At 41.6% G+C, this 20,634-nt stretch overlaps 1 protein-coding gene across 3 annotated transcripts in view; it reads left to right on the top strand.

Moving 5' to 3' along the window:
- LOC140487179 (ephrin type-B receptor 2) overlaps positions 1-20,634 on the top strand; it is a 718,490-nt gene that overhangs the window by 333,334 nt on the left and 364,522 nt on the right. For 2 of the 3 annotated variants that reach the window (XM_072586828.1, XM_072586830.1), the window contains exon 2: positions 12,994-13,058. The exons of the other annotated variant lie outside the window; for it this stretch is intronic. In XM_072586828.1, the coding sequence (XP_072442929.1) occupies positions 12,994-13,058 (65 nt within the window). The remainder of the gene's footprint in view (positions 1-12,993; positions 13,059-20,634) is intronic. 3 annotated transcript variants of the gene reach the window in all.

The following is a 20,634-nucleotide window of genomic DNA, read 5'->3' on the forward strand; positions in this document are numbered from 1 at the left end:
GCTTTTCACTGTGCCTCGGTACACATGACAATAAATTCAATTCAATTCAATTCAATTCTCAATTGCTTCACTGGGCAAGGAATTCTACAGTTTCCATCCTTTGGGAGAAGAGGTTCCTCCTCAACTCAGTCCTAAACTGCTCTCCCTTATTTTGAGGCTATGCCTCTGAGTTCTAGTTTCACCCACCAGTGGAAACAATCTCCCTGCTTCTATCTTATCCATTCCCTTCATAATTTTATTATGTTTCTATAAGATCTCCTACCCCATTTTTCCAAATTCCAATAAGTATATTCCCAGTCGACTCAATCTCTCCTCGTAAGCAAACTATGGAATCAGACGAAAGTGGGGACTGCGGATGCTGGAGACCAGAGTGGAAAAGTGTGGTGCTAGAAAACCACAGCAGTTCAGGAAGCATCCGAGGAGCAGGAGATTCGACGTTTTAGGCATAAGCTGTTCATCAGGAATGATGCTTCCTGATCCGAAACATTGATTTTCCTGCTCCTCAGATGCAAGCTGACCTACTGTGCTTTTCCAGCTCCACATCTTTTAAAACTATGGAATCAACCTAGTGAACCTCCTCTGTACCCCTTCTAGTGCCAGTATGTCATTTCTCAAGTAAGGAGACCAAAACTGCACACAGTACTCCAGGTATGACTTCACCAGCACCCTATACAGCTGCAGTATAACCTCCCTGTTTATAAAGTCCATCTCTCTGGTGGTGGAGGGTTGCTTTTCAGACTGGAGGCCTGTGACGAGTGGTGTGCCACAAGGATTGGTGCTGGGTCCACTACTTTTTGTCATTTACATAAATGATTTGGATGTGAACATAGCATGTAAAGTTGGTAAGTTTGGAGTTGACACTAAAATTGGAGGTGTAGTGGGCAGCGAAGAAGGTTATCTCAGAGTACAGCAGGGTCTTTATCAAATGGGCCAATGGGTTGACGAGTGGCAGATGGAGTTTAATTTAGATAAATTTGAGGTGCTGCATTTTGGAAAAGCAAATCAGAGCAGGGTTTATACACTTAATGGTAAGGTCCTGGAGAATGTTGGTGAAAAGAGACCTTGGAGTACAGGGTTATTGTTCCTTGAAAGTGGAGTCACAGGTGGATAGGATAATGAAGAAGGCATTTGGTATGCTTTCCTTTATTGGTCAGACCATTGAGTACAGGAGTTGGGAGGTCATTTTACAGCTGTATAGGCCACTTTTGAAATATTGTATGCAATTCTGGTCTCCCTCCTATTGGAAGGGTGTTGTGAAACTTGAAATGGTTTAGAAAAGGGTATACAAGGATGTTGCCAGGGTTGGAGGCTTTGAGCTATAGGGAGAGGCTGAATAGGCTGGAATGGATTTCCTTGGAGTATTGGAGGCTGTGGGGTGACTTTAAAGAGGTTTACAATTCATGAGATGCATGGATATAGTAAGTAGACAAAATCTTTTTCCTGGGGGTCGGGGAGTCCAGAACTAGAGGGCATATGTTTAGGGTGAGAGAGAAAGATATAAAAGGGACCTAAGGGGCAACTTTTTACACAGAGGGTGGTGCATGTATGGAATGAGCTGCCAGAGGAAGTAGTGGAGGTTGGTACAATTACAACATTTAAAAGGCATCTGGATGGATATATGAACAGGAATGGTTTAGAGGGATATTGGTAATGTGCTGGCAAATAGGACTAGATTAGGTTAGGATATCTGGTCAGCATGGAAAAGGTAGATTGAAGGGGCTGTTTCCGTGTTGTATATCTCTATGATTTTGAGACTAACAATATTCCATTTGCCTTCTTAATTGTCTGCTGCTCCTGCAAACCAACATTTTATGATTCATGCACAAGATAACCCAGGCTCCTCTGCACAGTAGCATGCTGCAATTTTTCACCATTTAAACAATAGTACATTTTGCTGTTATTAGTACCAAAATGGATGACCTCAAATTTACTAACATTATACTCCATCTGCCAGACCCTTGCCCACTCACTTAACCGATCTACATCCCTCTGTAAACTTCGCTCTGCTGCTCATTTTAGTGTCATGTGCAAACTTTAACACACTACACTTGGTCCCCAACACCAAATTGTAAACAATAGTGATCCTAACATTGATCCCTAATCAGAAAAATATCCATCTATCCCCATTTTTGCTTTCTGTTAGTTAACCAATTCTCTATCCGTGCTAATACATAACCCGTAATGCCATGCATCTTTACCTTATGCAGTCGCCTTTTGTGCAGCACTTTGCAGATTGCCTTCTGCAAATCTGAATACACTGCATCCACTGCTTCCCCATTGTCCACTGCACCTGTAATGTTGTCAAAAAATTTGCGTAAATTAGTTAAGTTCCAGTTGATTCATACAAAGTAAACATTTCCTCTAAATGGTGAGAGGTTGCAGAGGAACTTGGGTGTTCTTGTGCATGAACCACCAAAGGTATAGCAAGTAATCAGGAAAGCTAATAGAATGTTATGTTTTGCTGTGGAGGGCTTAAAATGCAAGAGAATGGAATTTATGCTTCAACTGTACAGAGCACTGGTAAGACAGTATCTGGAGTCCTGTGTTCAGAAGGATGTTACTTCATTGGAAGCAGTTATAGAGTCATAGAGATGTATGACACAGAAATGTTCAGTCCAACTCGTCCATGCCGACCAGATATCCTCAATATGTCTAGTCCCATTTGCCAGCAATTGGCCCATATCCCTCTAAACCCTTCCTATTCATATACTAATCCAGATGCCTTTTAAAGTTTGTAATTGTACCAGCCTCCACCACTTCCTCTGGCAGCTCATTCTATACACGCACAAAAAAAATTGCCCCTTTTATATCTTTCCCCTCCCACCTTAAACCTGTGCCCTCTAGTTTTGGACTCGCCTACCCTGAGAGAAAGACCTTGGCTAACCATGCCTCTCATGATTTTATAAACCTCGATGTGGTCACCCTTCAGCTCTGGATTAACGGTCCCCCAACGATAATACCACTAAGCAATTGCCTCCCCTACAGTGTCCGGTGTAAGCCAATGCTATTTGACCCCTCTGGTTTTATTTTGATTACACCTTTCTTCTTTCTGTTTTGTGTAAGTGAGTAGCTATTTCAAAGAGCAGATTAGCCTGAGACACATATTTGTGGATCTGGAATCACATGTAGGCCAGTCCAGGGAAGCATGGAATGGCATGGCACATTTCCTTCCCTAAAGGCCATTACTGAACGAGGTGGGTTTATAAAGCAATCTGGCTATCTCATGAGAACTATTACTTTTTTTCAACTGTTTGTTGTGATTTTAACACTTGTCTCTGGATCATTTGACCAGGTCACTGGTTTACTTGTTAGGGACCATACCCAATATACAGTAATACCACACCATATCCCCACCATACCACAGGCAAAAGCTAACGCATTGATTAGGGTAGCCATCCATTGGAGATCATTGAATTGTTCTTGCTGACAGATGGTGTAATTGGTTCTCTAATGCATAACTGAGTGATCATATCATTTTAAAATAATTTTTCAAACACACTTATGATCTGCATGATTATTCGAGGTGCCTTCACTTCAGTCTATTGAACAAGCGTATATTTTAAAAGGGAAACTTGGTTCTCGGGGTGAAGTAAGCACTGAAATCATCTCCCTGTCTTCAGTGCTGTTTTCTTTGCTGTCTTTCAATCATGTGAAAACCTTACCCACAAAATTTCATGAGTCAGACAGAACATCTGCTACAAACCTTGCACAGTACCTTAACCTTCTCAGAGCAATCACAGGAAACATTTCTGGATGAATATCATTTCCAAGTTACGGACTTGGTGAATGGTTTCTGCTCCATTCTCTATTTCTTTGTTTACACTATTTCCATATCCTTTCTACATTTTCTCTGGAATTGTTGATGTGGATCAGCAATGGTGTATTCATGCTCAAAATAGAAGCATGTGTTTTCAAAAACACACTTGACTGCGTAATTCAGACTGAGACTCAGCCAACTGCAGTACAAAGGGAGCATAATGCTTTGCAAGGAGCCATCTTTCAAATGAGATATAAAACCAAAACCCTGTGTTCTGTTTTAGGTGGACATAACAGACCCCACAGCCAGTATTTGAAGAAGACCATGAGAAATCCCCCAATGTTCAAGTTAATACTTGTTCTTCAGTCACTCAAATTCATTATCTTATTACCATGTACATATTTCTACATGACAAAGTGAATATATTTTAAACTGACATGTTAGCTGCTGTTTTAATTTTTCCTGCTTTGAGAGGTTGAGAACAAAATATTGGGGAGACTTCTGATTCAAATATCTTTCAAACCAGGTTACAGTCACAGAACTCACATTGGTGGGTATATGTCAGGGGAGTTGTTGAGTGTGAAGATATGTCTTGTGAAAGATCATTAATCCCACGTAAGGATGTAAAAAGTTGACCATGAAGGAAGCATTTTTGTGACCAGCATTTTGCTGCAATTTAATAATTGACCAACCAATCATGGTCAAATGTCTCCAAGGAGGTCATATTTTAGAGACTATGCAGTATATAAGAGTCCAGTAAATATTCACCGTCACCGAGTTCGGTCACCGAGGGGAGGTTCAACAGGTTTAGTTTGGTCCTAACATTCTTGGAGAAAGTGAGGACTGTAGATGCTAGAGATCAAAGTTGAATTGTGTGGTGCTGGAAAAGCACAGCAGGTCAGGCAGCATCCAGGCACAACCCTCACTCCTGATGAAGGGCTAATACCCAAAACATCAATTCCCCTGCTCTTCGGATGCTGCCTGACCTGCCGTGGTAACGTTCTCGGGCAGGGGACTGCACTAATGTAGACAGAATATCTGGCACTGTTCGACGAACTTAAAAATCACACATCAGGTTATAGTTCAGCAGGTTTATTTGGAAGTACAACTTTCAAAGCGCTGCTCCTTCGTCACTAGATACATCTTTCGGCAATGGGCTGAACTTGAAGATGTAGCTTTGATTTAGCAGAGGAATAGGCTGGTAACTACTTTTGTCAACTGGCTGCCAGCTTCTGATTGTCATTTCAGTCATCACAGAGAAGCGAGGTAGTTGTACCTCTTCTTTAAGGGCAGTGTTAGAGAAACCATTTGTGAATTGTAAAGCATTCGATAAGTGTAAGCAAACTGTTCTGAATATGATTTTTTGAGATTTATGTTGCAAAATAAACTTGTCTGCTGGTCAGATTCTCACTTGACTACAACAAATGTCCTTATTGCTACTGAAGATGAGATTCCAGAACTGCATTTTCCACTCTGCCAGCATACCCACTCCAGTGGCTTCAGTTTTTTCTGGATCTCTCTATATTTACCTTGATACATGGCCTATGTCTGACTGCAATTCTAGAGAACCTGTACTCTGCTTATGGGATTGGCCAGATATATAGCCACAAGAGCATGTAAAGAATCTGAAAACCGAAACAACTGATGTCAGTGCTGGGATAAGTGACACAGCCATTCAGGCTACTGTGGCCATATGTAATCTATTAAGTACCCGGAGAGAATAATTCTTGCTCAAACAAACACTGCTGATTGAAAGAATTTGTATCACTGTATAACATCATGATATTGTGAATATAAATTTCTTGATTTGGACAGCTGCCCAAAATCCAGCTTCCAGAATGGCAAACTATGAACTCATTACACTTGGTGCTATTTTCACTTGTAACATTCACAGATCACAGTGGTTTCGGGCCTTTGACCCACTGCCCAGTGATTATATGGTTGAATACTATTCTTCAGATATCACGAGAGAAATGAATTCACCTAACAAAATAAAAGAACTACAGCTGCTGGAAATCTGAAATAAAACCTGATATTGCTGGAGAAACTCAGCAGATCATTGCAAGAAGAGTTACTGGACCCAAAATGTTGGCTATGTTTTCTTTCCACAGACATGCCAGACCTGCTGAGTTTATCCAGAAATTTCTGTTTTTGTTTTGAATTAAGTCATCACTTGGATACATTGAGTTTTGTTAGTTTATCTCCGTGTTTAATATACTGTACTAAGTATTGTCTGATATTTACTATCATCTCAATGTCTGGTGTTCAAATGTATCAAGTCACAATAGAAATAAATGGTTAAAAGGACAAGACTTTCAAAGGGACATGACTGGATAAGATCTTTCAAAATGCCTTAAATTCAGTTTTGTTATTCACTCATGGGACATGGATGTCACTGTCTAGGCCAGCATTTATTCCCATCTTGTGTTGGTGAGCTGCCTTTGTACACTTAATAATATATTATAAATTTATTATTCATTCTTCCATTTACTGGTGACTGTGAGTGTGAGTGTGAGTGGGGAGAAACTTTAACTCCTGAAATAAGGCCAGTTTGAGTCAGGGAGTTTACTGAGTTCAAAATCGGAATCCAGATCCTGACTTGCCTTCCACCTAACCACTTTTGGTTTGAAAGGGAACCTGTCAGCTTTAGGAAACATTTTAGGACTCATTTTTATTGCTATTCTGAACTCAGATTAGGGGAACATTGTCAGATTAAGGAGGTAATCTTTCTTTCCACTAACTAGGGGATGTCCTAGTGGTATTATCTAGATTATTAATCTGGAGACCCAGATAATGTTCTGGGGACCCAGGTTGAAATCACGCCACGGCAGATGGTGGAATTTGACTTCAATTAAAAAAAACGTCTGGCATTAAGAATCTACTGATGTTAATGAAATCATTGTCAATTGTTGGAAAAACCTATCTGTTTCACTAATGTCCTTCAGGGAAGGAACTATGCCATCCTTATCTGGTCTGCCCTACATGTGACTCCAGATCCACAGCAATGTGGTTGATTCTCAGTTGCCCTCTGAAATGGCCGAACAAACCGTTCAGTTGTACCATTGTTACAAAATCTCAAAGAAATAAAACCGGATAGATCACCAGGCATTGACCTAGGTACCAGAAAATTCAATGGCAGAAACAGCCTGGTCGACCCTGCAAAGTCCTCCTCAATAGCATTGGGGGAGGGTTCCAAAATTGGGAGAGCTGTCAAACAGACTAGACAAGCAACAGCCTGTCACAGTCATGGAGTCAATATCTTACAGACAACGTCCCAGACATCTCCATCCCTGGATTTGTGCTGTCTCACTGGCAGGACAGACCAGCAGGAGGGATGGCACAGTGGGATACAGTCAGGACGGTATTCTGTAGGAGTTCTCAATGTTGACTTCAGATCCCATGAAGTGTCATGACTTCAGGTTAAACATGGGCAAGGAAACCTCCTGTTGATTACCATGTACTGTCCTCCCTTGGCTGATGAATCGGTACTCCTCCATGTTGAACAACACTTACCAGAATGACTGAGGATGGCAAGGGCACCAAATGTACTCTGTGTGGGGGATTTCAAGGTCATCCACCAAGAATGAGTCGGCAGCAGTACTGCTCGTTGTGAGGGAATCGACAAGTGGGAAAATCAGGTTTGGCCTCATTCTTACCAATCTGCCAGCTGCAGTCCATGACAGTGCCAATAAGAGTGACCTCATTGTGGAGGTGAAGTCCTGCCTTCATATTGAGAATAACCTGCATTGTGCTGGCTCTGTGCCAAATGGGGTAGACTTTGAATAGATCTAGCAATAGGTCTGCGTGGGTTTCCTCCGGGTGCTCCGGTTTCCTCCCACAGTCCAAAGATGTGCAGGTCAGGTGAATTGGCCATGCTAAATTGCCCGTAGTGTTAGGTAAGGGGTAGATGTAGATGTAGATGTAGATGTAGGGGTATGGGTGGGTTACGCTGCGGCGGGGCGGTGTGGACTTGTTGGGCCGAAGGGCCTGTTTCCACACTGTAAGTAATCTAATCTAATCAAGATTGGGTATCCATGAGTACTGCGGGGCATTAATAGCAGGAGAATTGTACTCCAGCATAATCTGCAACCTCATGGCCTGGCAAACCCCCATTCAATCATTACCCTCAACCCTGGTTCAATGGAACATGCAGAAGGGCATGGCAGAAGCAGCACCAGGCAGACCTAAAAATCATGTGTGAACCTGTTAAAGGCATCAAGCAAAATTACTTACTTACCAAACAGCATGAGCAGCAAGTGATAGGCAGAGTTAAGCAATCCCACAATGAAGAAGATCAGATCTAAGCTCTGCAGTCCTTCCACATCCAATTGTGAATGGTGGTGGACCATTAAACAACTCACAGGAGGAGGAGTCTCCACAAATATCTCCATCCTCAATGATAGAGGAGCCGAGCATATCAGTGCAAAAGATAAGGCTGAAACTTTCGCAGCAATCTTCTGCCAGTAGTGCTGAGTGAATAATCCATCTCAGCATCTGCCAGTGGTTCCCAACATGACAGATACAAGCCATCAGCCAATTCAATATCATGAAACAGCTGGAGACACTGGATACTGCAAAGGCTATGGGCCCTGACAAAGTACCAGCAATAGTACTGAAGACCTGTGCTCCAGAACTTGCTGCTCCCCTAGGCAAGCTTTTCCAGCACAGTTACAACACTGGCATTTACCTGACAATGCGGAAAATTTCCCAAGTATGCCCCGTGCATAAAAAGCAGGACAAATCGGGAAGGTGTTATCAATAGTGCAATCAGCAGATCCTGCTCAGCAACAACCTGCTCAGTGATGCCCTGCTTGGGTTCCACCAGGACTACTCAGCTCCTGACTTCATTGCAGCCTTGGTTCAAATATGGACAAAAGAGCTGAATTCCAGAGATGAGGTGAGAGTGACAGCATAGAGAGAGTCATAGAGTCCTGCAGCACAGAGACAAGTCCTTTGGTCCAGACTGGTCCATGCCAACCAAAATGTCCATCAATACTAACCCCATTTTCCTGCACTTGGCCCGTATACTGCCAAACCTTTCCTATCCATGTATTTGTCCAAATGCCTTTTAAATGTTGCTAATGTACATGCCTCAACCACTTCCTCTAGCAGCTTATTCCATATGTATACCACGCTCTTTTATTCTTTTTCCCTCTTATCTTTGATTCCCCAACCCTCTCATGATTTTATCAGATCTCCTCTTAGTTTTCTACACGCTAATGAAAAAAGTCTTAGTTTGTCCAACTCAGACATTTGAAACATGGCAATATCCTTGTAAATTTCTTCTGTGCTCTTTGCAGTTTAATAACATCCTTCCGCTAGCAAGGTGACTAAAACTGAACACAGTGCTCCAAATGTGGCCTCACCAACGTCCTGTACAACTGCAACATAACTTCCCAACTTCTATACTCAGTACACTGACTGTTGAAGGCCAGTGTGCCAACAATCTTCTTCACTGTCCTGTCTGCCTGTGACTCTACTTTCAAAGAACTGTGCACCTGAAGTCTAAGGTCCCTCCATTCCACTACACTCCTTAAGACCCTACCATTCGCCATGAAACTCCTACCTTGATTTGACTTTCCCAAATGCAAGATGTTACACTTACCTTTATTGAACTCCATTTGCCATTCCTCAGCCCACTTCCCCAGCTGATCGAGGCCCTCCTGCAATTTCTGATAAGCCATTGACTTCAAGGTTGCATTTGACCAAGTGTGGCATCAAGGAGCCCGAGCAAAATTGGAATTAATGGGTACCAGAGGCAAACTCTCTTGTGGTTAGAGTCATACCTGGCACATAGGAAGATGGTCGTGGTTGTTGGAGGTCAGTCATCTCAGCTCTAGGAATCTCTGCAGGAGTTCCTCAAGTCGTGTCCTAGGCCCAACCATCTTCAGCTGCTTCATCAATGACCTTCCCTCTATTGAAAGCCCGAAGTGGGGATGTTTGCTGATGATAGCATTATATTCAGCACCAATTGCCGCTCTTCAGAAACATGGAGCAGTCCGTATCCAAATGCAACAAGATCTGGTCAATTTTTAGGCTTGGGCTGACAAATGCCAAGTAACATTCATACCACACAAATGCTAGGCTATGACCATCATCAATAAGAGACAATCTAGCCATCACCTCTTGACATTCACTCAATCCTCCACTATCAACATCCTGGGAGTTATCATTGATCAGATACTCAACTGGACTCGCCACATAAACACAGTGTCTACAAGAGTAGGTCAGAGGTTAGGAATACTACAGTGAGTAACTCACCTCCTGACTCGCCAAAGCCAGTCCATTGTCTACAAGGTACAAGTCAGGAATGTGATGGAATATTCCCCACTTGCCTGGATGGGTGCTGCTCCAACAACACTCAAGAAGCTTGACACCATCCAGGACAAAGCAGCCTGCTTGATTGGCTCTGTATCCACAAGCATCCACTTCCTCCACCACGAACGCTCAGTAGCAGCAATGTGTGTTATCTACAAGGTGTACTGCAGAAATTCACCAAACAACCTCAGACAACACCTTCCAAACCCACAACAGGTTCCATTTGGAAGGACAAGGGCAGCAGATTTATGGGAACACCAACTACCACCTTCAAGTTCCCCTCCAAGCACTCATCATCCTGATTTGGAAATGTATCCCCATTCCTTCACTGTCACTGGGTCAAACTCCTAAAGTTCCCTCCCTACTGGCATTGCTAGTCAACCCACAACAGGTGGACTGCAGCGGTTCTAGAAGGCAGCTCACCACCACCTTCTCAAGGGCAACCAGGGATAGGCTACCAATGCTGGCCAGCCAGTGATGCCCATGTCCCACAAAATGAATAAATTAAAAAAAAACTTCTGCAAGGATGTACCTGCCCAGACATCCCCCACAATCCCACTCCTAATCTCTCTGGCCCTACAACCTTGTCCCCTTTTTTGCCAAGGTGTGTTTATGGGGATTGTTGCAGGAATTTGGAACATCATCATTAAGTTGAGATAATCTGTTGGGCTTTCAGATAGAATAGATTATTTGGTATTCTGTTGTCTTTTGTTTGCGTTTTATTCCGTAATCTTGTAAATGAATTGTGTTTCGTTTAAAACTACGTGGTTTGACCAGCTGTATCTCTCCTGGAATATCCACGTTACACCTGCTTAAAACAACTCGCAAAGTTAGAGGCTGGGCTACTTTCTTGAAATATTTTTGAGGGGTCTGGCCTGGTCCATAACACAGACAAGAGATTAAATGGACAAACAATTAAATAGACTTTAAACTATAACATGGCAAAACATAGTGTGAGTATTACATTGTAATCGCCGGGATGTTTAGAAAAAAAAAGTCTTGCTGGGTGAGATAAGAGATTAACTAATATATGTAACTGATGAGGTATTAAGGAAAGTATCACATTGCACTATATGAGAGATTAGGGACAATGTTATAGTTTAGTTTGGGGAGAGTACTGTAGTTGATAGTTGAGAGATTAGGTAGATGCAAAATTGAGAGTTTTGTGATGTAATAGATGAAAGATTAGGGATGGTATCACACTGTAAATGAGCGATTGGAGAGAGAATTACATTGTAATTGATCAGATATTATGGGAATATTACAAGAAAATGTGTGATATTAGGGCTAGTATTACACTGCAATACTGATTATTGAATGTTATATATGAGAGATTAGGGAGAGTCCATGGTGATCATTACTGGCCCTGGCCATTAATGTAATGCAACAGATAACACATGTGACTAAAGATCAAGAGATTGTAGTTTCGACTCCTACCTGGCATGAGTGCAATTGGGAGTGCATAGTGGCTCAGCGGTTAGCACGGCTGCCACACAGAGCCACAGACCTGGGTTTGACTCCACCCTGTGTGGAGTTTGGACATTCTCGTGTCAACATGGGTTTTTTCTGGGTGCTCTGGTTTACACCCACAATCCACAGATACGCAGGCCATGTTAAATTAGATTAGATTAGATTACTTAGTGTGGAAACAGGCCCTTCCGCCCAACAAGTCCACACCGATCCGCCGAAGCGCAACCCACCCAGACCCATTCCCCTGCATTCACCCCTTCACCTAACACTACAGGCAATTTAGCATGGCCAATTCACCTAACCTGCACATTTTTAGACTGTGGGAGGAAACTGGTGCACCTGGAGGAAACTCCACAGTCAGTCGTCTGAGGCGGGAATTGAACCCGGGTCTCTGGCGCTGTGAGGCAGCAGTGCTAACCACTGTGCCACCCAAATGAACAGTCAACTTGAAACAACAGACAGGGCCAGACCCCCTCCCTGTCATTCAACCAAATGAATGCATTGTAAGGGTAACCGAATCAATCTTTGCACAAAGCTCAAGTTTCAAAAGGAAAATCGAATGAAAGCAGTACCTTGTTGATTCACTGAGATTTTGTCCTTCTAATTCAGTCCTTGTTTGGTCAACACTGTCAGCCATTAGAAGTGGACTACAGCTTGGTGCTTATGGTGAAATATGTTAGAAAAAGCTAGTAATTAAATTAAATTGTCCATAGTGTTCAAGAATGTGTGGGTGAGGTGGGTTAGCCATGGCAAATACAGCGTTACAGGGATAGGACACTGTGGGGGAGTGGGGTCTGGGGGGTGGTGGGGTGGGTCTAGGTGGGATGCTCTTCAGAAGGTCAGTGTGGACTTGATGGGCTGAGTGGCCTGCTGCTACACTGTAGGGATTGTATGAATGTATGAGCAATTGTGGACATTATAACACTGCAATAGCTAAGAGGTCAGGGACAGTATTTCTGTAACAGCTGAGAGATTATGAAAAATATTATACTGTAATTTGAGAGATTAGGGAGAATACCTCACTTTAATAAATGATTTATTATTGTTACATGTAACAAGTTACAGTGAAGAGTATTGTTTTGTATACCAGAGAAATACTGAGAGATTATGCCAAATAGTACAGTAATTTGTGAGAGATTAGGGAGTGAAATAGGTGAGAGGTTAGGGTGAGTATCTCACTAATAGATGAGAGATTATGATGAATATTGCACTGTAGTAGGCATAAGATTAGGGGGAAGTAGTTGAAAAGGGAACGTTTGCTGGTTTGCTGAGAGTGATGGAAGCTGCAGCCAAGCTCCCAACAAGTCTTCGTTGACACTGATTAAATAAAATATAACATTCCAAGTCTGTCATAAGTATAATTTTTATCACTGTGAATGCTGCAAGACTGTATACAAAAGCCAGCTGCCCAGTTACTCAAGTTAAGTGGGTTTCCTCTTTTTGCACAGAAACCCTGATGGATTCGACAACAGCAACAGCAGAGTTGGGTTGGACAGCACACCCTCCTTCTGGAGTGAGTATCCTCTTCATATTACAGTTTTGTTTGGAAAGCAAGAACGTAGTGATTTTGAAGAGCTGTATTTAGCATCAGGAGTAATAAAAACAAAAAACGCTGGAGAAGCTCAACAGGTTTGGCAGCATTTTGGAGAGGTTTCCAAAGAGGAGTCCGATCAGACAGCAAATATGAACTCTTGTTTCTTCTGCCACAGATACTACTTTATTTCATATCTCCAGCATCCACTGTGATTTGCTTTTATTTCAAAATTGTGGAACTGATTATAGGTTACAGTAAAGAGGGCTGTATAATAAGCTGAAAAGAATAGATAGTGGGAAAAAAAAATTCAGACCATGTTAGCAAGGGCTGATATGATATTCAGCTTCTTAAAATTTGGTGATGCACAATCTCCAGATGTTCACAAATGTCCTCATTCTGGATCTCCCCATGGTACAGGAGGGTGGAGGTAAGCAGTGCAGGTGGTAGCTAAGAGCTTCTGTAAAATAATGAGTGAGAATAGGGGAAGGGTGGAGAGAATGTAAAGGGAGAGATAGTTGAGGGACGAGAAGGAATGGCAGGGATTGTTGACCGTGATAAAATTGACCTGTCAGCTATAGTTCAGTTTTGCCAGCCCTTTCACTCTGTGCTTCACTTTCAGAAATTTTTGGAGAGCCATCAAAAATATATTATGTATCCTTACAGATACTTACAGCTGAGACCTTCTCATCGAGTTGGTGATGCTGTTTGCACACTGCTTTTGAAGCTTACTTATGTTGTAATTGCAATTATGCCGGGACTAAAATGTTTACTTTGCACGGAACCTTTTGTCTGTAATTATTCACATTGTAGGTTAACGGGAAAAGATGCTTTCCTTACAGAATAGGAATACTGCTGATGTTGTAAATCTGAAATAAAAACAGAAAATGGTGGAAATATTTGGCAGATCAGGCAATGCCTATGGAGAGAGAAACGATGTTTCAAGTGAATGACCATTCATCGGGTACTTTTCTTGTTGACCATCTCTCTCCATATAATTATCCCCGTTCCTTGTGATCACAAAATAAGTTTGCCTGTTCTTTCAGAGGTGTTTGGAACAGGCCATTTCCCATATTCAGTGCTTTGGGGTCAGTGTCTTTAGCTCAGGATCAAAGTGTCACAAAGTGCAGTCAGGATGAAAACTGCCCAATCCTGTTAATTAGGATTTCTGGTTGCCACTGTCAGTGCTGATTAAAGTGTGTCTTCTTTATTTAGGATTAACACCTTGATGGCTGTCTATTATATTTTCATCTGATGTAAGTCAATGTTCATTAAAATGACTGTCTAGAAATTCAAACGTCTCTACTCAGGTCACTCAAAGGTCTCATTTTATTACAACTTTTAAACAAGGTGGGTTTTGATGAACATGTCCACACAACTCCAAATTCCTGATGTCACACAACAGCCTGATCATTGACGTTAGAACAGATCGATTATAATATCGCAGACGAATGACTCACTTTGTGTGTTTATTGCTTTCTAAGAATATTTAAAGGGACTGCACATGAAAAGGAATTGCCCGTGACTTGAAGGAAATGATTACTGGATACTTTGAAACTTATGTACTCTGGCTCACACTTTGATTTGAATTCTGGGTGTGGAGGGGTGTTGCACACCAGTCACTGCTTTAGAAATTAGCCTTGGGCTATTTAAAATTCTAGACCTCATTTAATCCGTCAACTAAAATCCTGCATGTTCAGTCCAATGTTGAACAGTATTGTTTCTCTGGGACACATCAGAAATGTCAAACATTACCTGTTGGGCCACTTCTGGCTCTGACTAGCCTCTCTGTACTCATCTGGTGAAAAAAAACAGCTGGATTACGAGGAGGTGGTCCAAGACCCAAAGGTGATCCAGGACCACATGAAAAAGTAACTGGACAATTTTAATCTGGACACAAGTTTAATGTGGGAAGGTACACAGAATTAAATGTTGAGGGAACATGGAAACATAGAACATTACAACGTAGTAATGAGCCCTTCAGCTCTCAATGTTGTGCCGACCTGTGAAACAAATCTGAAGCATATCTATCCTACACTATTCCATTTTCATCTATTTGTTTATCCAATTACCATTTTAATGCCCTTAAAGTTAGCAGGTTTAATACTGTTGCAGGCAGTGTGTTCGACAGCTCTACTACTCTCTGAGTAAAGAAACTACCTCTGACATCTGTCCTCTATCTATCGCCCCTCAATCTAAAGCTTTATCTCCTCATGCTTGCCATCACCATCCAAGGAAAAAGACTGTCACTTTCCACCCTACCTAACCCTTTGATAATCTTATGATATTTTCAAGTTTGAAGCAGAATTCAAACTATGGACCTTAATGACAAGGGCTGTCAGCAGTTATAACTTTCAAACATGCCTACATGATCTGCAAATCATCCCATTGGCTCCTGTGAATGGTTGTTCTGATGTAGATGTAACTATACTCAGTTTTCAATGAGGAGTTTGGGAATGTTCATGAATCTCTTCAATAAAGAGATGTTCTGATGGAAAAAGGAGACATTTTCAGACACAGTTCTGAAGTAGGTAGAATTTGAATCTCTGGCCTAGAGGTAGGAACATTACCATTATGTCACAAGAACCTTTAAAATGTGTCTGCTGCATTCAGTTGGTACCATACTTTTCTATTTGACTCAAAACTTCCATGTGCTAGGCATGCTGTGACACACATCTGGGATAGCTGGCACTCAAACATGGGATCTTCTGGCCCAGAGTTAGGAACACTACACTGCACCATTAGTTGCCCCTTTTCATCAATGTGTAATGCTGTTCTTTAGTTATATTTAATGACTCAGTAATACAAACCCAAGAAACTGCAAATACCCAACAGTCAGTCAACGTCAGTGAAGTGAATGGCCATTACCAAAAACAGAAGTTGCTGGAAAAACTCAGTAGGTCTGGCAGCACCTTTGAAGAGAAATCAGAATTAACGTTTTAGGTGTGGTGACCTTTCCTCAGAGCTTTCTTTGCTTCTGTGGAAAGTTCACAGGACCTGAAACATTAACCTTGATTTCTCCTCATAGATACTGCCAGACCTGCTGAACTTTTCCAGCAACTTCTGTTTTTGTTTCTGATTAGCAGCACTGCCAGTTCTTTCAGTTTTTATTAGAGAGAATGGCCATGTTGTGAATGCAGGTATGTCATCAGAATGGTTTTTATGAAAGTATGGTTTCTGAAATACTATCTTATCCCTTTTCCCCACAGTTCCACTCTGACCTGCCAGCTGCTTCCAACATTTTCTAGTTTTGATTTGGATCATGTGAAATATTCTGTTTGCTTTAAGCAACTTCCTCAGTAACAAATCCTCCCAACCACTTCCTCTAATAATTCCAATATCACTTTAAAAATGTTCCACATTAAAAAATCACTGGTATATTCTTTTGATTAATGCCTGAATGTTGAGCCTCAGGGAGAACTGAAATGTGGACAGCCAATCATTCTTCATGAATCAAATAAATAAATAACTGTCTGCTACAGACTCCTTAAAGTCTCCACTTAATTTAAAGTTCCTTACCAATTACTGTGCTTTGCCAAACTTTTACAGACAGATAACAGCAATCTGCTCTGACATGTGCAGTTCTGTGAAATGGAACTCAGATTAAAAAGCTCAGAGCAGCAGGGGGATGTGTGGCTTGAGAAATGATTTCCCACAGCCCCCAACAGCCTTAATTAAATCAGAATGGATTTTGGAACTGCAAGCACTTACTGCATTTTCATTAACTAATCCATATCTATGGTTAACATTAACCTATATTTAATATTTGCTGCTGCTTAAATATTATTGAATTGTTGATAATACGATTGCATCTGCATGATAACTTACTGGTTACATCAGCTTTCATCATGTCCATCTTGTATAGTAGGGAACCTACTATATAAGGAATGTGCAACCTTGAATATACATGACCACAGATTGGAGGCTAAGTCATCAGAACTAGTAATATCCTCAGGAGCTTAAATAGACAGGAACTGAGAAGAGGTCACCTGCTATCTTCCATCTAATTCTTGGGTTGTTCTGCCTGTACTCTGTCTCCCAACAAACACACAACATGAAGCAAGAGAAGTTCAAACACAAAAGAGACTGTGGTGGAAAAAGCCACAGCCATCATAGCTAACATATTAAGGTTCCTGACATAAATTAACACCCAGATTCCAGATTCTTTAGCTATTAACACTGGAAACCAGTGTTGCATCTTATAAAGCTGAACATACAGGATAATTACATGCCTGTGATTAATAATTAGCACTCATTACTCTAAACTGATTAACAAGGCAATCTAAAGTGAGATACGGATTTTAAAAAAAAACTCCGCAGGGTGAAAAAAAGAATCTCACAATTTTGAGAAGACCTGTCTAGCTGATCTCCCATGATGTTGCATTTGGGGAATTGAAAGCAAACATAGTTTATTAAGAAGAGTTTAGATATGATATGTAGATACAATTCAGAATTATCAGTTCGAAGTCTTATATTCTGTTCTTGTTTTTATGTAACGTTTCATTTTTATGTTATTAAATAAACTTAAATAGCAAACCAAGGGATATAGAGATGTAGAAGTGATTGGTGTTAAGGAGATTTTATGCAGAGTAAGTTTACACGACAATAGGAGAAGTGGAACAAAATGAAGATCAAGCTATCTGTCAAAGAGCGGGCAGAGACTTGGTGACTTTCTCTTGTATTATCAGTTGTTTGGACTGAATTTTTATATCGATCCAGAGTTAGCTTCCAGTCTGGCAATGTCATAATTTTAAAATTCTCATGCATGTTTTATTATCTCTGTCTTCCAAACTTCTAAAACCTTCTCCAATCCTACTATCCTCTGAGATCTTTTTGATGTGCAGTTTTGGCTATTTGTCATCTGCACTTCACTCGGCCCTCTGTGATCATGGCTTGAAACACCAGGATGTAAGCTCTGGAATTGCCTTCATACACTTCGCACATCACAAGGAAATCCAGCAGGAATCTCCCATCACTGGGAATACCAGCATGAACTTTCTTTTACTGGGGATCCCAGCAGAAAATTCCCATCACTGGGAAGCCCAGCCAGAATCTCTCATCGTTGCAAATCCCAACAGGAATTTCCTATCATAAGGAAATCCAGTAGGAAATTCCCATCTCTGGGAATCCAAGCAGGACTGAACCCATCACTACAATCCCAACAGTAATTCCCCATCACTTAGAATCCCATCAGGAAACTGCCATCACTTGGAATTCCAGCAGAAATCTCCCATCACTAAACATTCCAGCAGGAAGCTCCTATTACTGTCAATTCCATCACTGTGCATTCCAGAAGGAATGTCCCATTACTGGGAAGCAAAGCAGGAAAGTCCCATCACTTGTAATCACAAATGTAAATTTTCATCACTAGGAATCCCAACAGGAAAGTCCCATCACTGGGAATTGCAGCAGGAATCTCCCTTAACTGGGAATATTAACAAGAAATTCCCATAAAAGGAATCCAAGCAGGAAATTTCTATCACTGGGAATTCCAGCAGAAATTTCCCACCACTGGGAATCCCAGAAGGAGTCTTCCATCATTTAGAATCCCAGCAGGAAAGCTAATGACAGAGTTATATTTACACATTCTCAGACATATTTGAGAATCTCCAAATCCAAACAACTGAAGTGTTTGGGAACTCTTCCCTGGGTCTTCCCTCAATCGTTTCTGATCCATTTCCAGGTGAAGAAGACAGCTCCATGCAAGGACTGCCCTCTGACCCTGAGGTATTTTGTAGTGGAACCTATTAGTGAACCAGATGGGTTTTTCCTAACAATTGACAATGGATTCACAGTCATCATTGGACTCTTAATTCTAGACTTTTCTTGAATTCAAATTTCACCATCTGCCATGGTGGGATTCAAACCTGAGACTCTAGAATATTACATGGGTCTCTGGAGTAACAGTTCAATGATAATACCATTAAATCATTGCCTCTGCTTGTCCTGAGAATGTTCACTAGTCTGATACCAGGTATGGAGGGACTGTCTTATGGCAGGTTGATTAGGCTGAGCCTGTACTCATTGACATATAGAAGAAAGAGAGATGACTTCATTGAAACATATAAGTGTCTTATCAAGGTAGATGTGGAAAGGCTGTTTTCCCGTGTAAGACAGTCCAGGACCAGTGGGGCATCATGTCAGAGTAAAAGTCATGATAGACAGGGGAACGTAGAACCACTATCACATTTTTGGATAAGTCAAATGAAGTGAAATGACAATTAATTTAGACTCCTTATCAGGGAAGAAAAAAAAGGATGAGAAAAGAAAATGTTGCAGTAAACCTCACTTTTATTTTTCAGACAGATGAGAAGGGGTAAGATTAAGAAACCTTAGATGACGAGAACAGAGGAGCTTCTTGTCAAAAGGAAGAAGGCATCTTACATAAGGTGGACGAAGCAAGGGTCTTGCACAGCTTTAGAGGATTACACGCTTACTAGAAAGGAGCTCAGAAATGGACTGAGGAGAGCCAGGAGGGGGCACGATAAAGGCTTGACAAGAAGGATTAGGGAGAACCCAAAGGCATTTTAATCACACGTGAGGAATAAGAGAATGATCAGGGAGAAGGTAGGGTCGATCAGGGATAGCGGAGGGAACTTGTGCGTGGAGTCTGAGCAGATAGGGGAAGCTCTAAATGAGTTTTTTGCTTTGGTTTTCACCAAGGAAAAGGACCTTGTGAATGAGAACTTTGAGGATCTGGGATACAGTCTTGACCAGATCAAGATTGATGAAGTTGATGTGCTGGAAATTTTGGAAAACATTAAGATTGGTAAGTTCCCAGGGCCAGACCAGATTTATCCTAGGCTGCTCCGGGAAGTGAGAAAGTGATTGTGTTGGTGTGTGGGAACGTTGGGGAGTGACAGTGTGTGACTGTGCAGGCGAGTGTGTGTGATGTTGGAACAGTGTACGGGGGAGTGAGCATGATGTAGGGAGAGTGTGAGGGTGACAGTGCATGACTGTGCTTGAGTGTACTGAGGATTGAACGTGTAGTGAGGGAGCGAGTTCGACCGTGGAGAAGCATGCAGTGGAATGAGGGTGACAATGTGAGAGTGTGTGAGGCAGTGAGCATGACGGTGCGGGAGTGTATGGTGGAGTGAGTGCGATGGTGTGGGATTTTGCGATGGAGTGAGTGTAACAGTATGTGAGTATGCAGGCCAGTAAGTGTGATGGTGGAGTATGTGCAGGGGAGTAAGCTTGATGCTCTGGATGTGTTTGGGGCAATGTGGGGGTGAGAATAACAGTGTGGGGGAGCGTGTTAGAGTGATCATGCCATTGCCTATGTTATGGCACTTGAACAGTTAACCGATCTCGCCTCCCTTTCCCTATATTCAGAACACAGATAATCTAAAATATTCACTCACTATCAAAATTGCCCCAAAGTTTCCTTAGCAGACTTTACAAATGGCAGATATCTGACGCCAGGTTTATACATAAGTATTAATTAACAATTCATTATTAATACTATAACTTTAATACAGCAAAGATAGACAGACACAGTTAATGGACAAATCAGAATAAAAATAGAAGAGATGTAACCTGACCAGTTGGCTTAAGAAGT

Source organism: Chiloscyllium punctatum, chromosome 16 (genome assembly GCF_047496795.1).
Source record: "Chiloscyllium punctatum isolate Juve2018m chromosome 16, sChiPun1.3, whole genome shotgun sequence".
NCBI classification, from domain to species: Eukaryota; Metazoa; Chordata; class Chondrichthyes; order Orectolobiformes; family Hemiscylliidae; genus Chiloscyllium; species Chiloscyllium punctatum.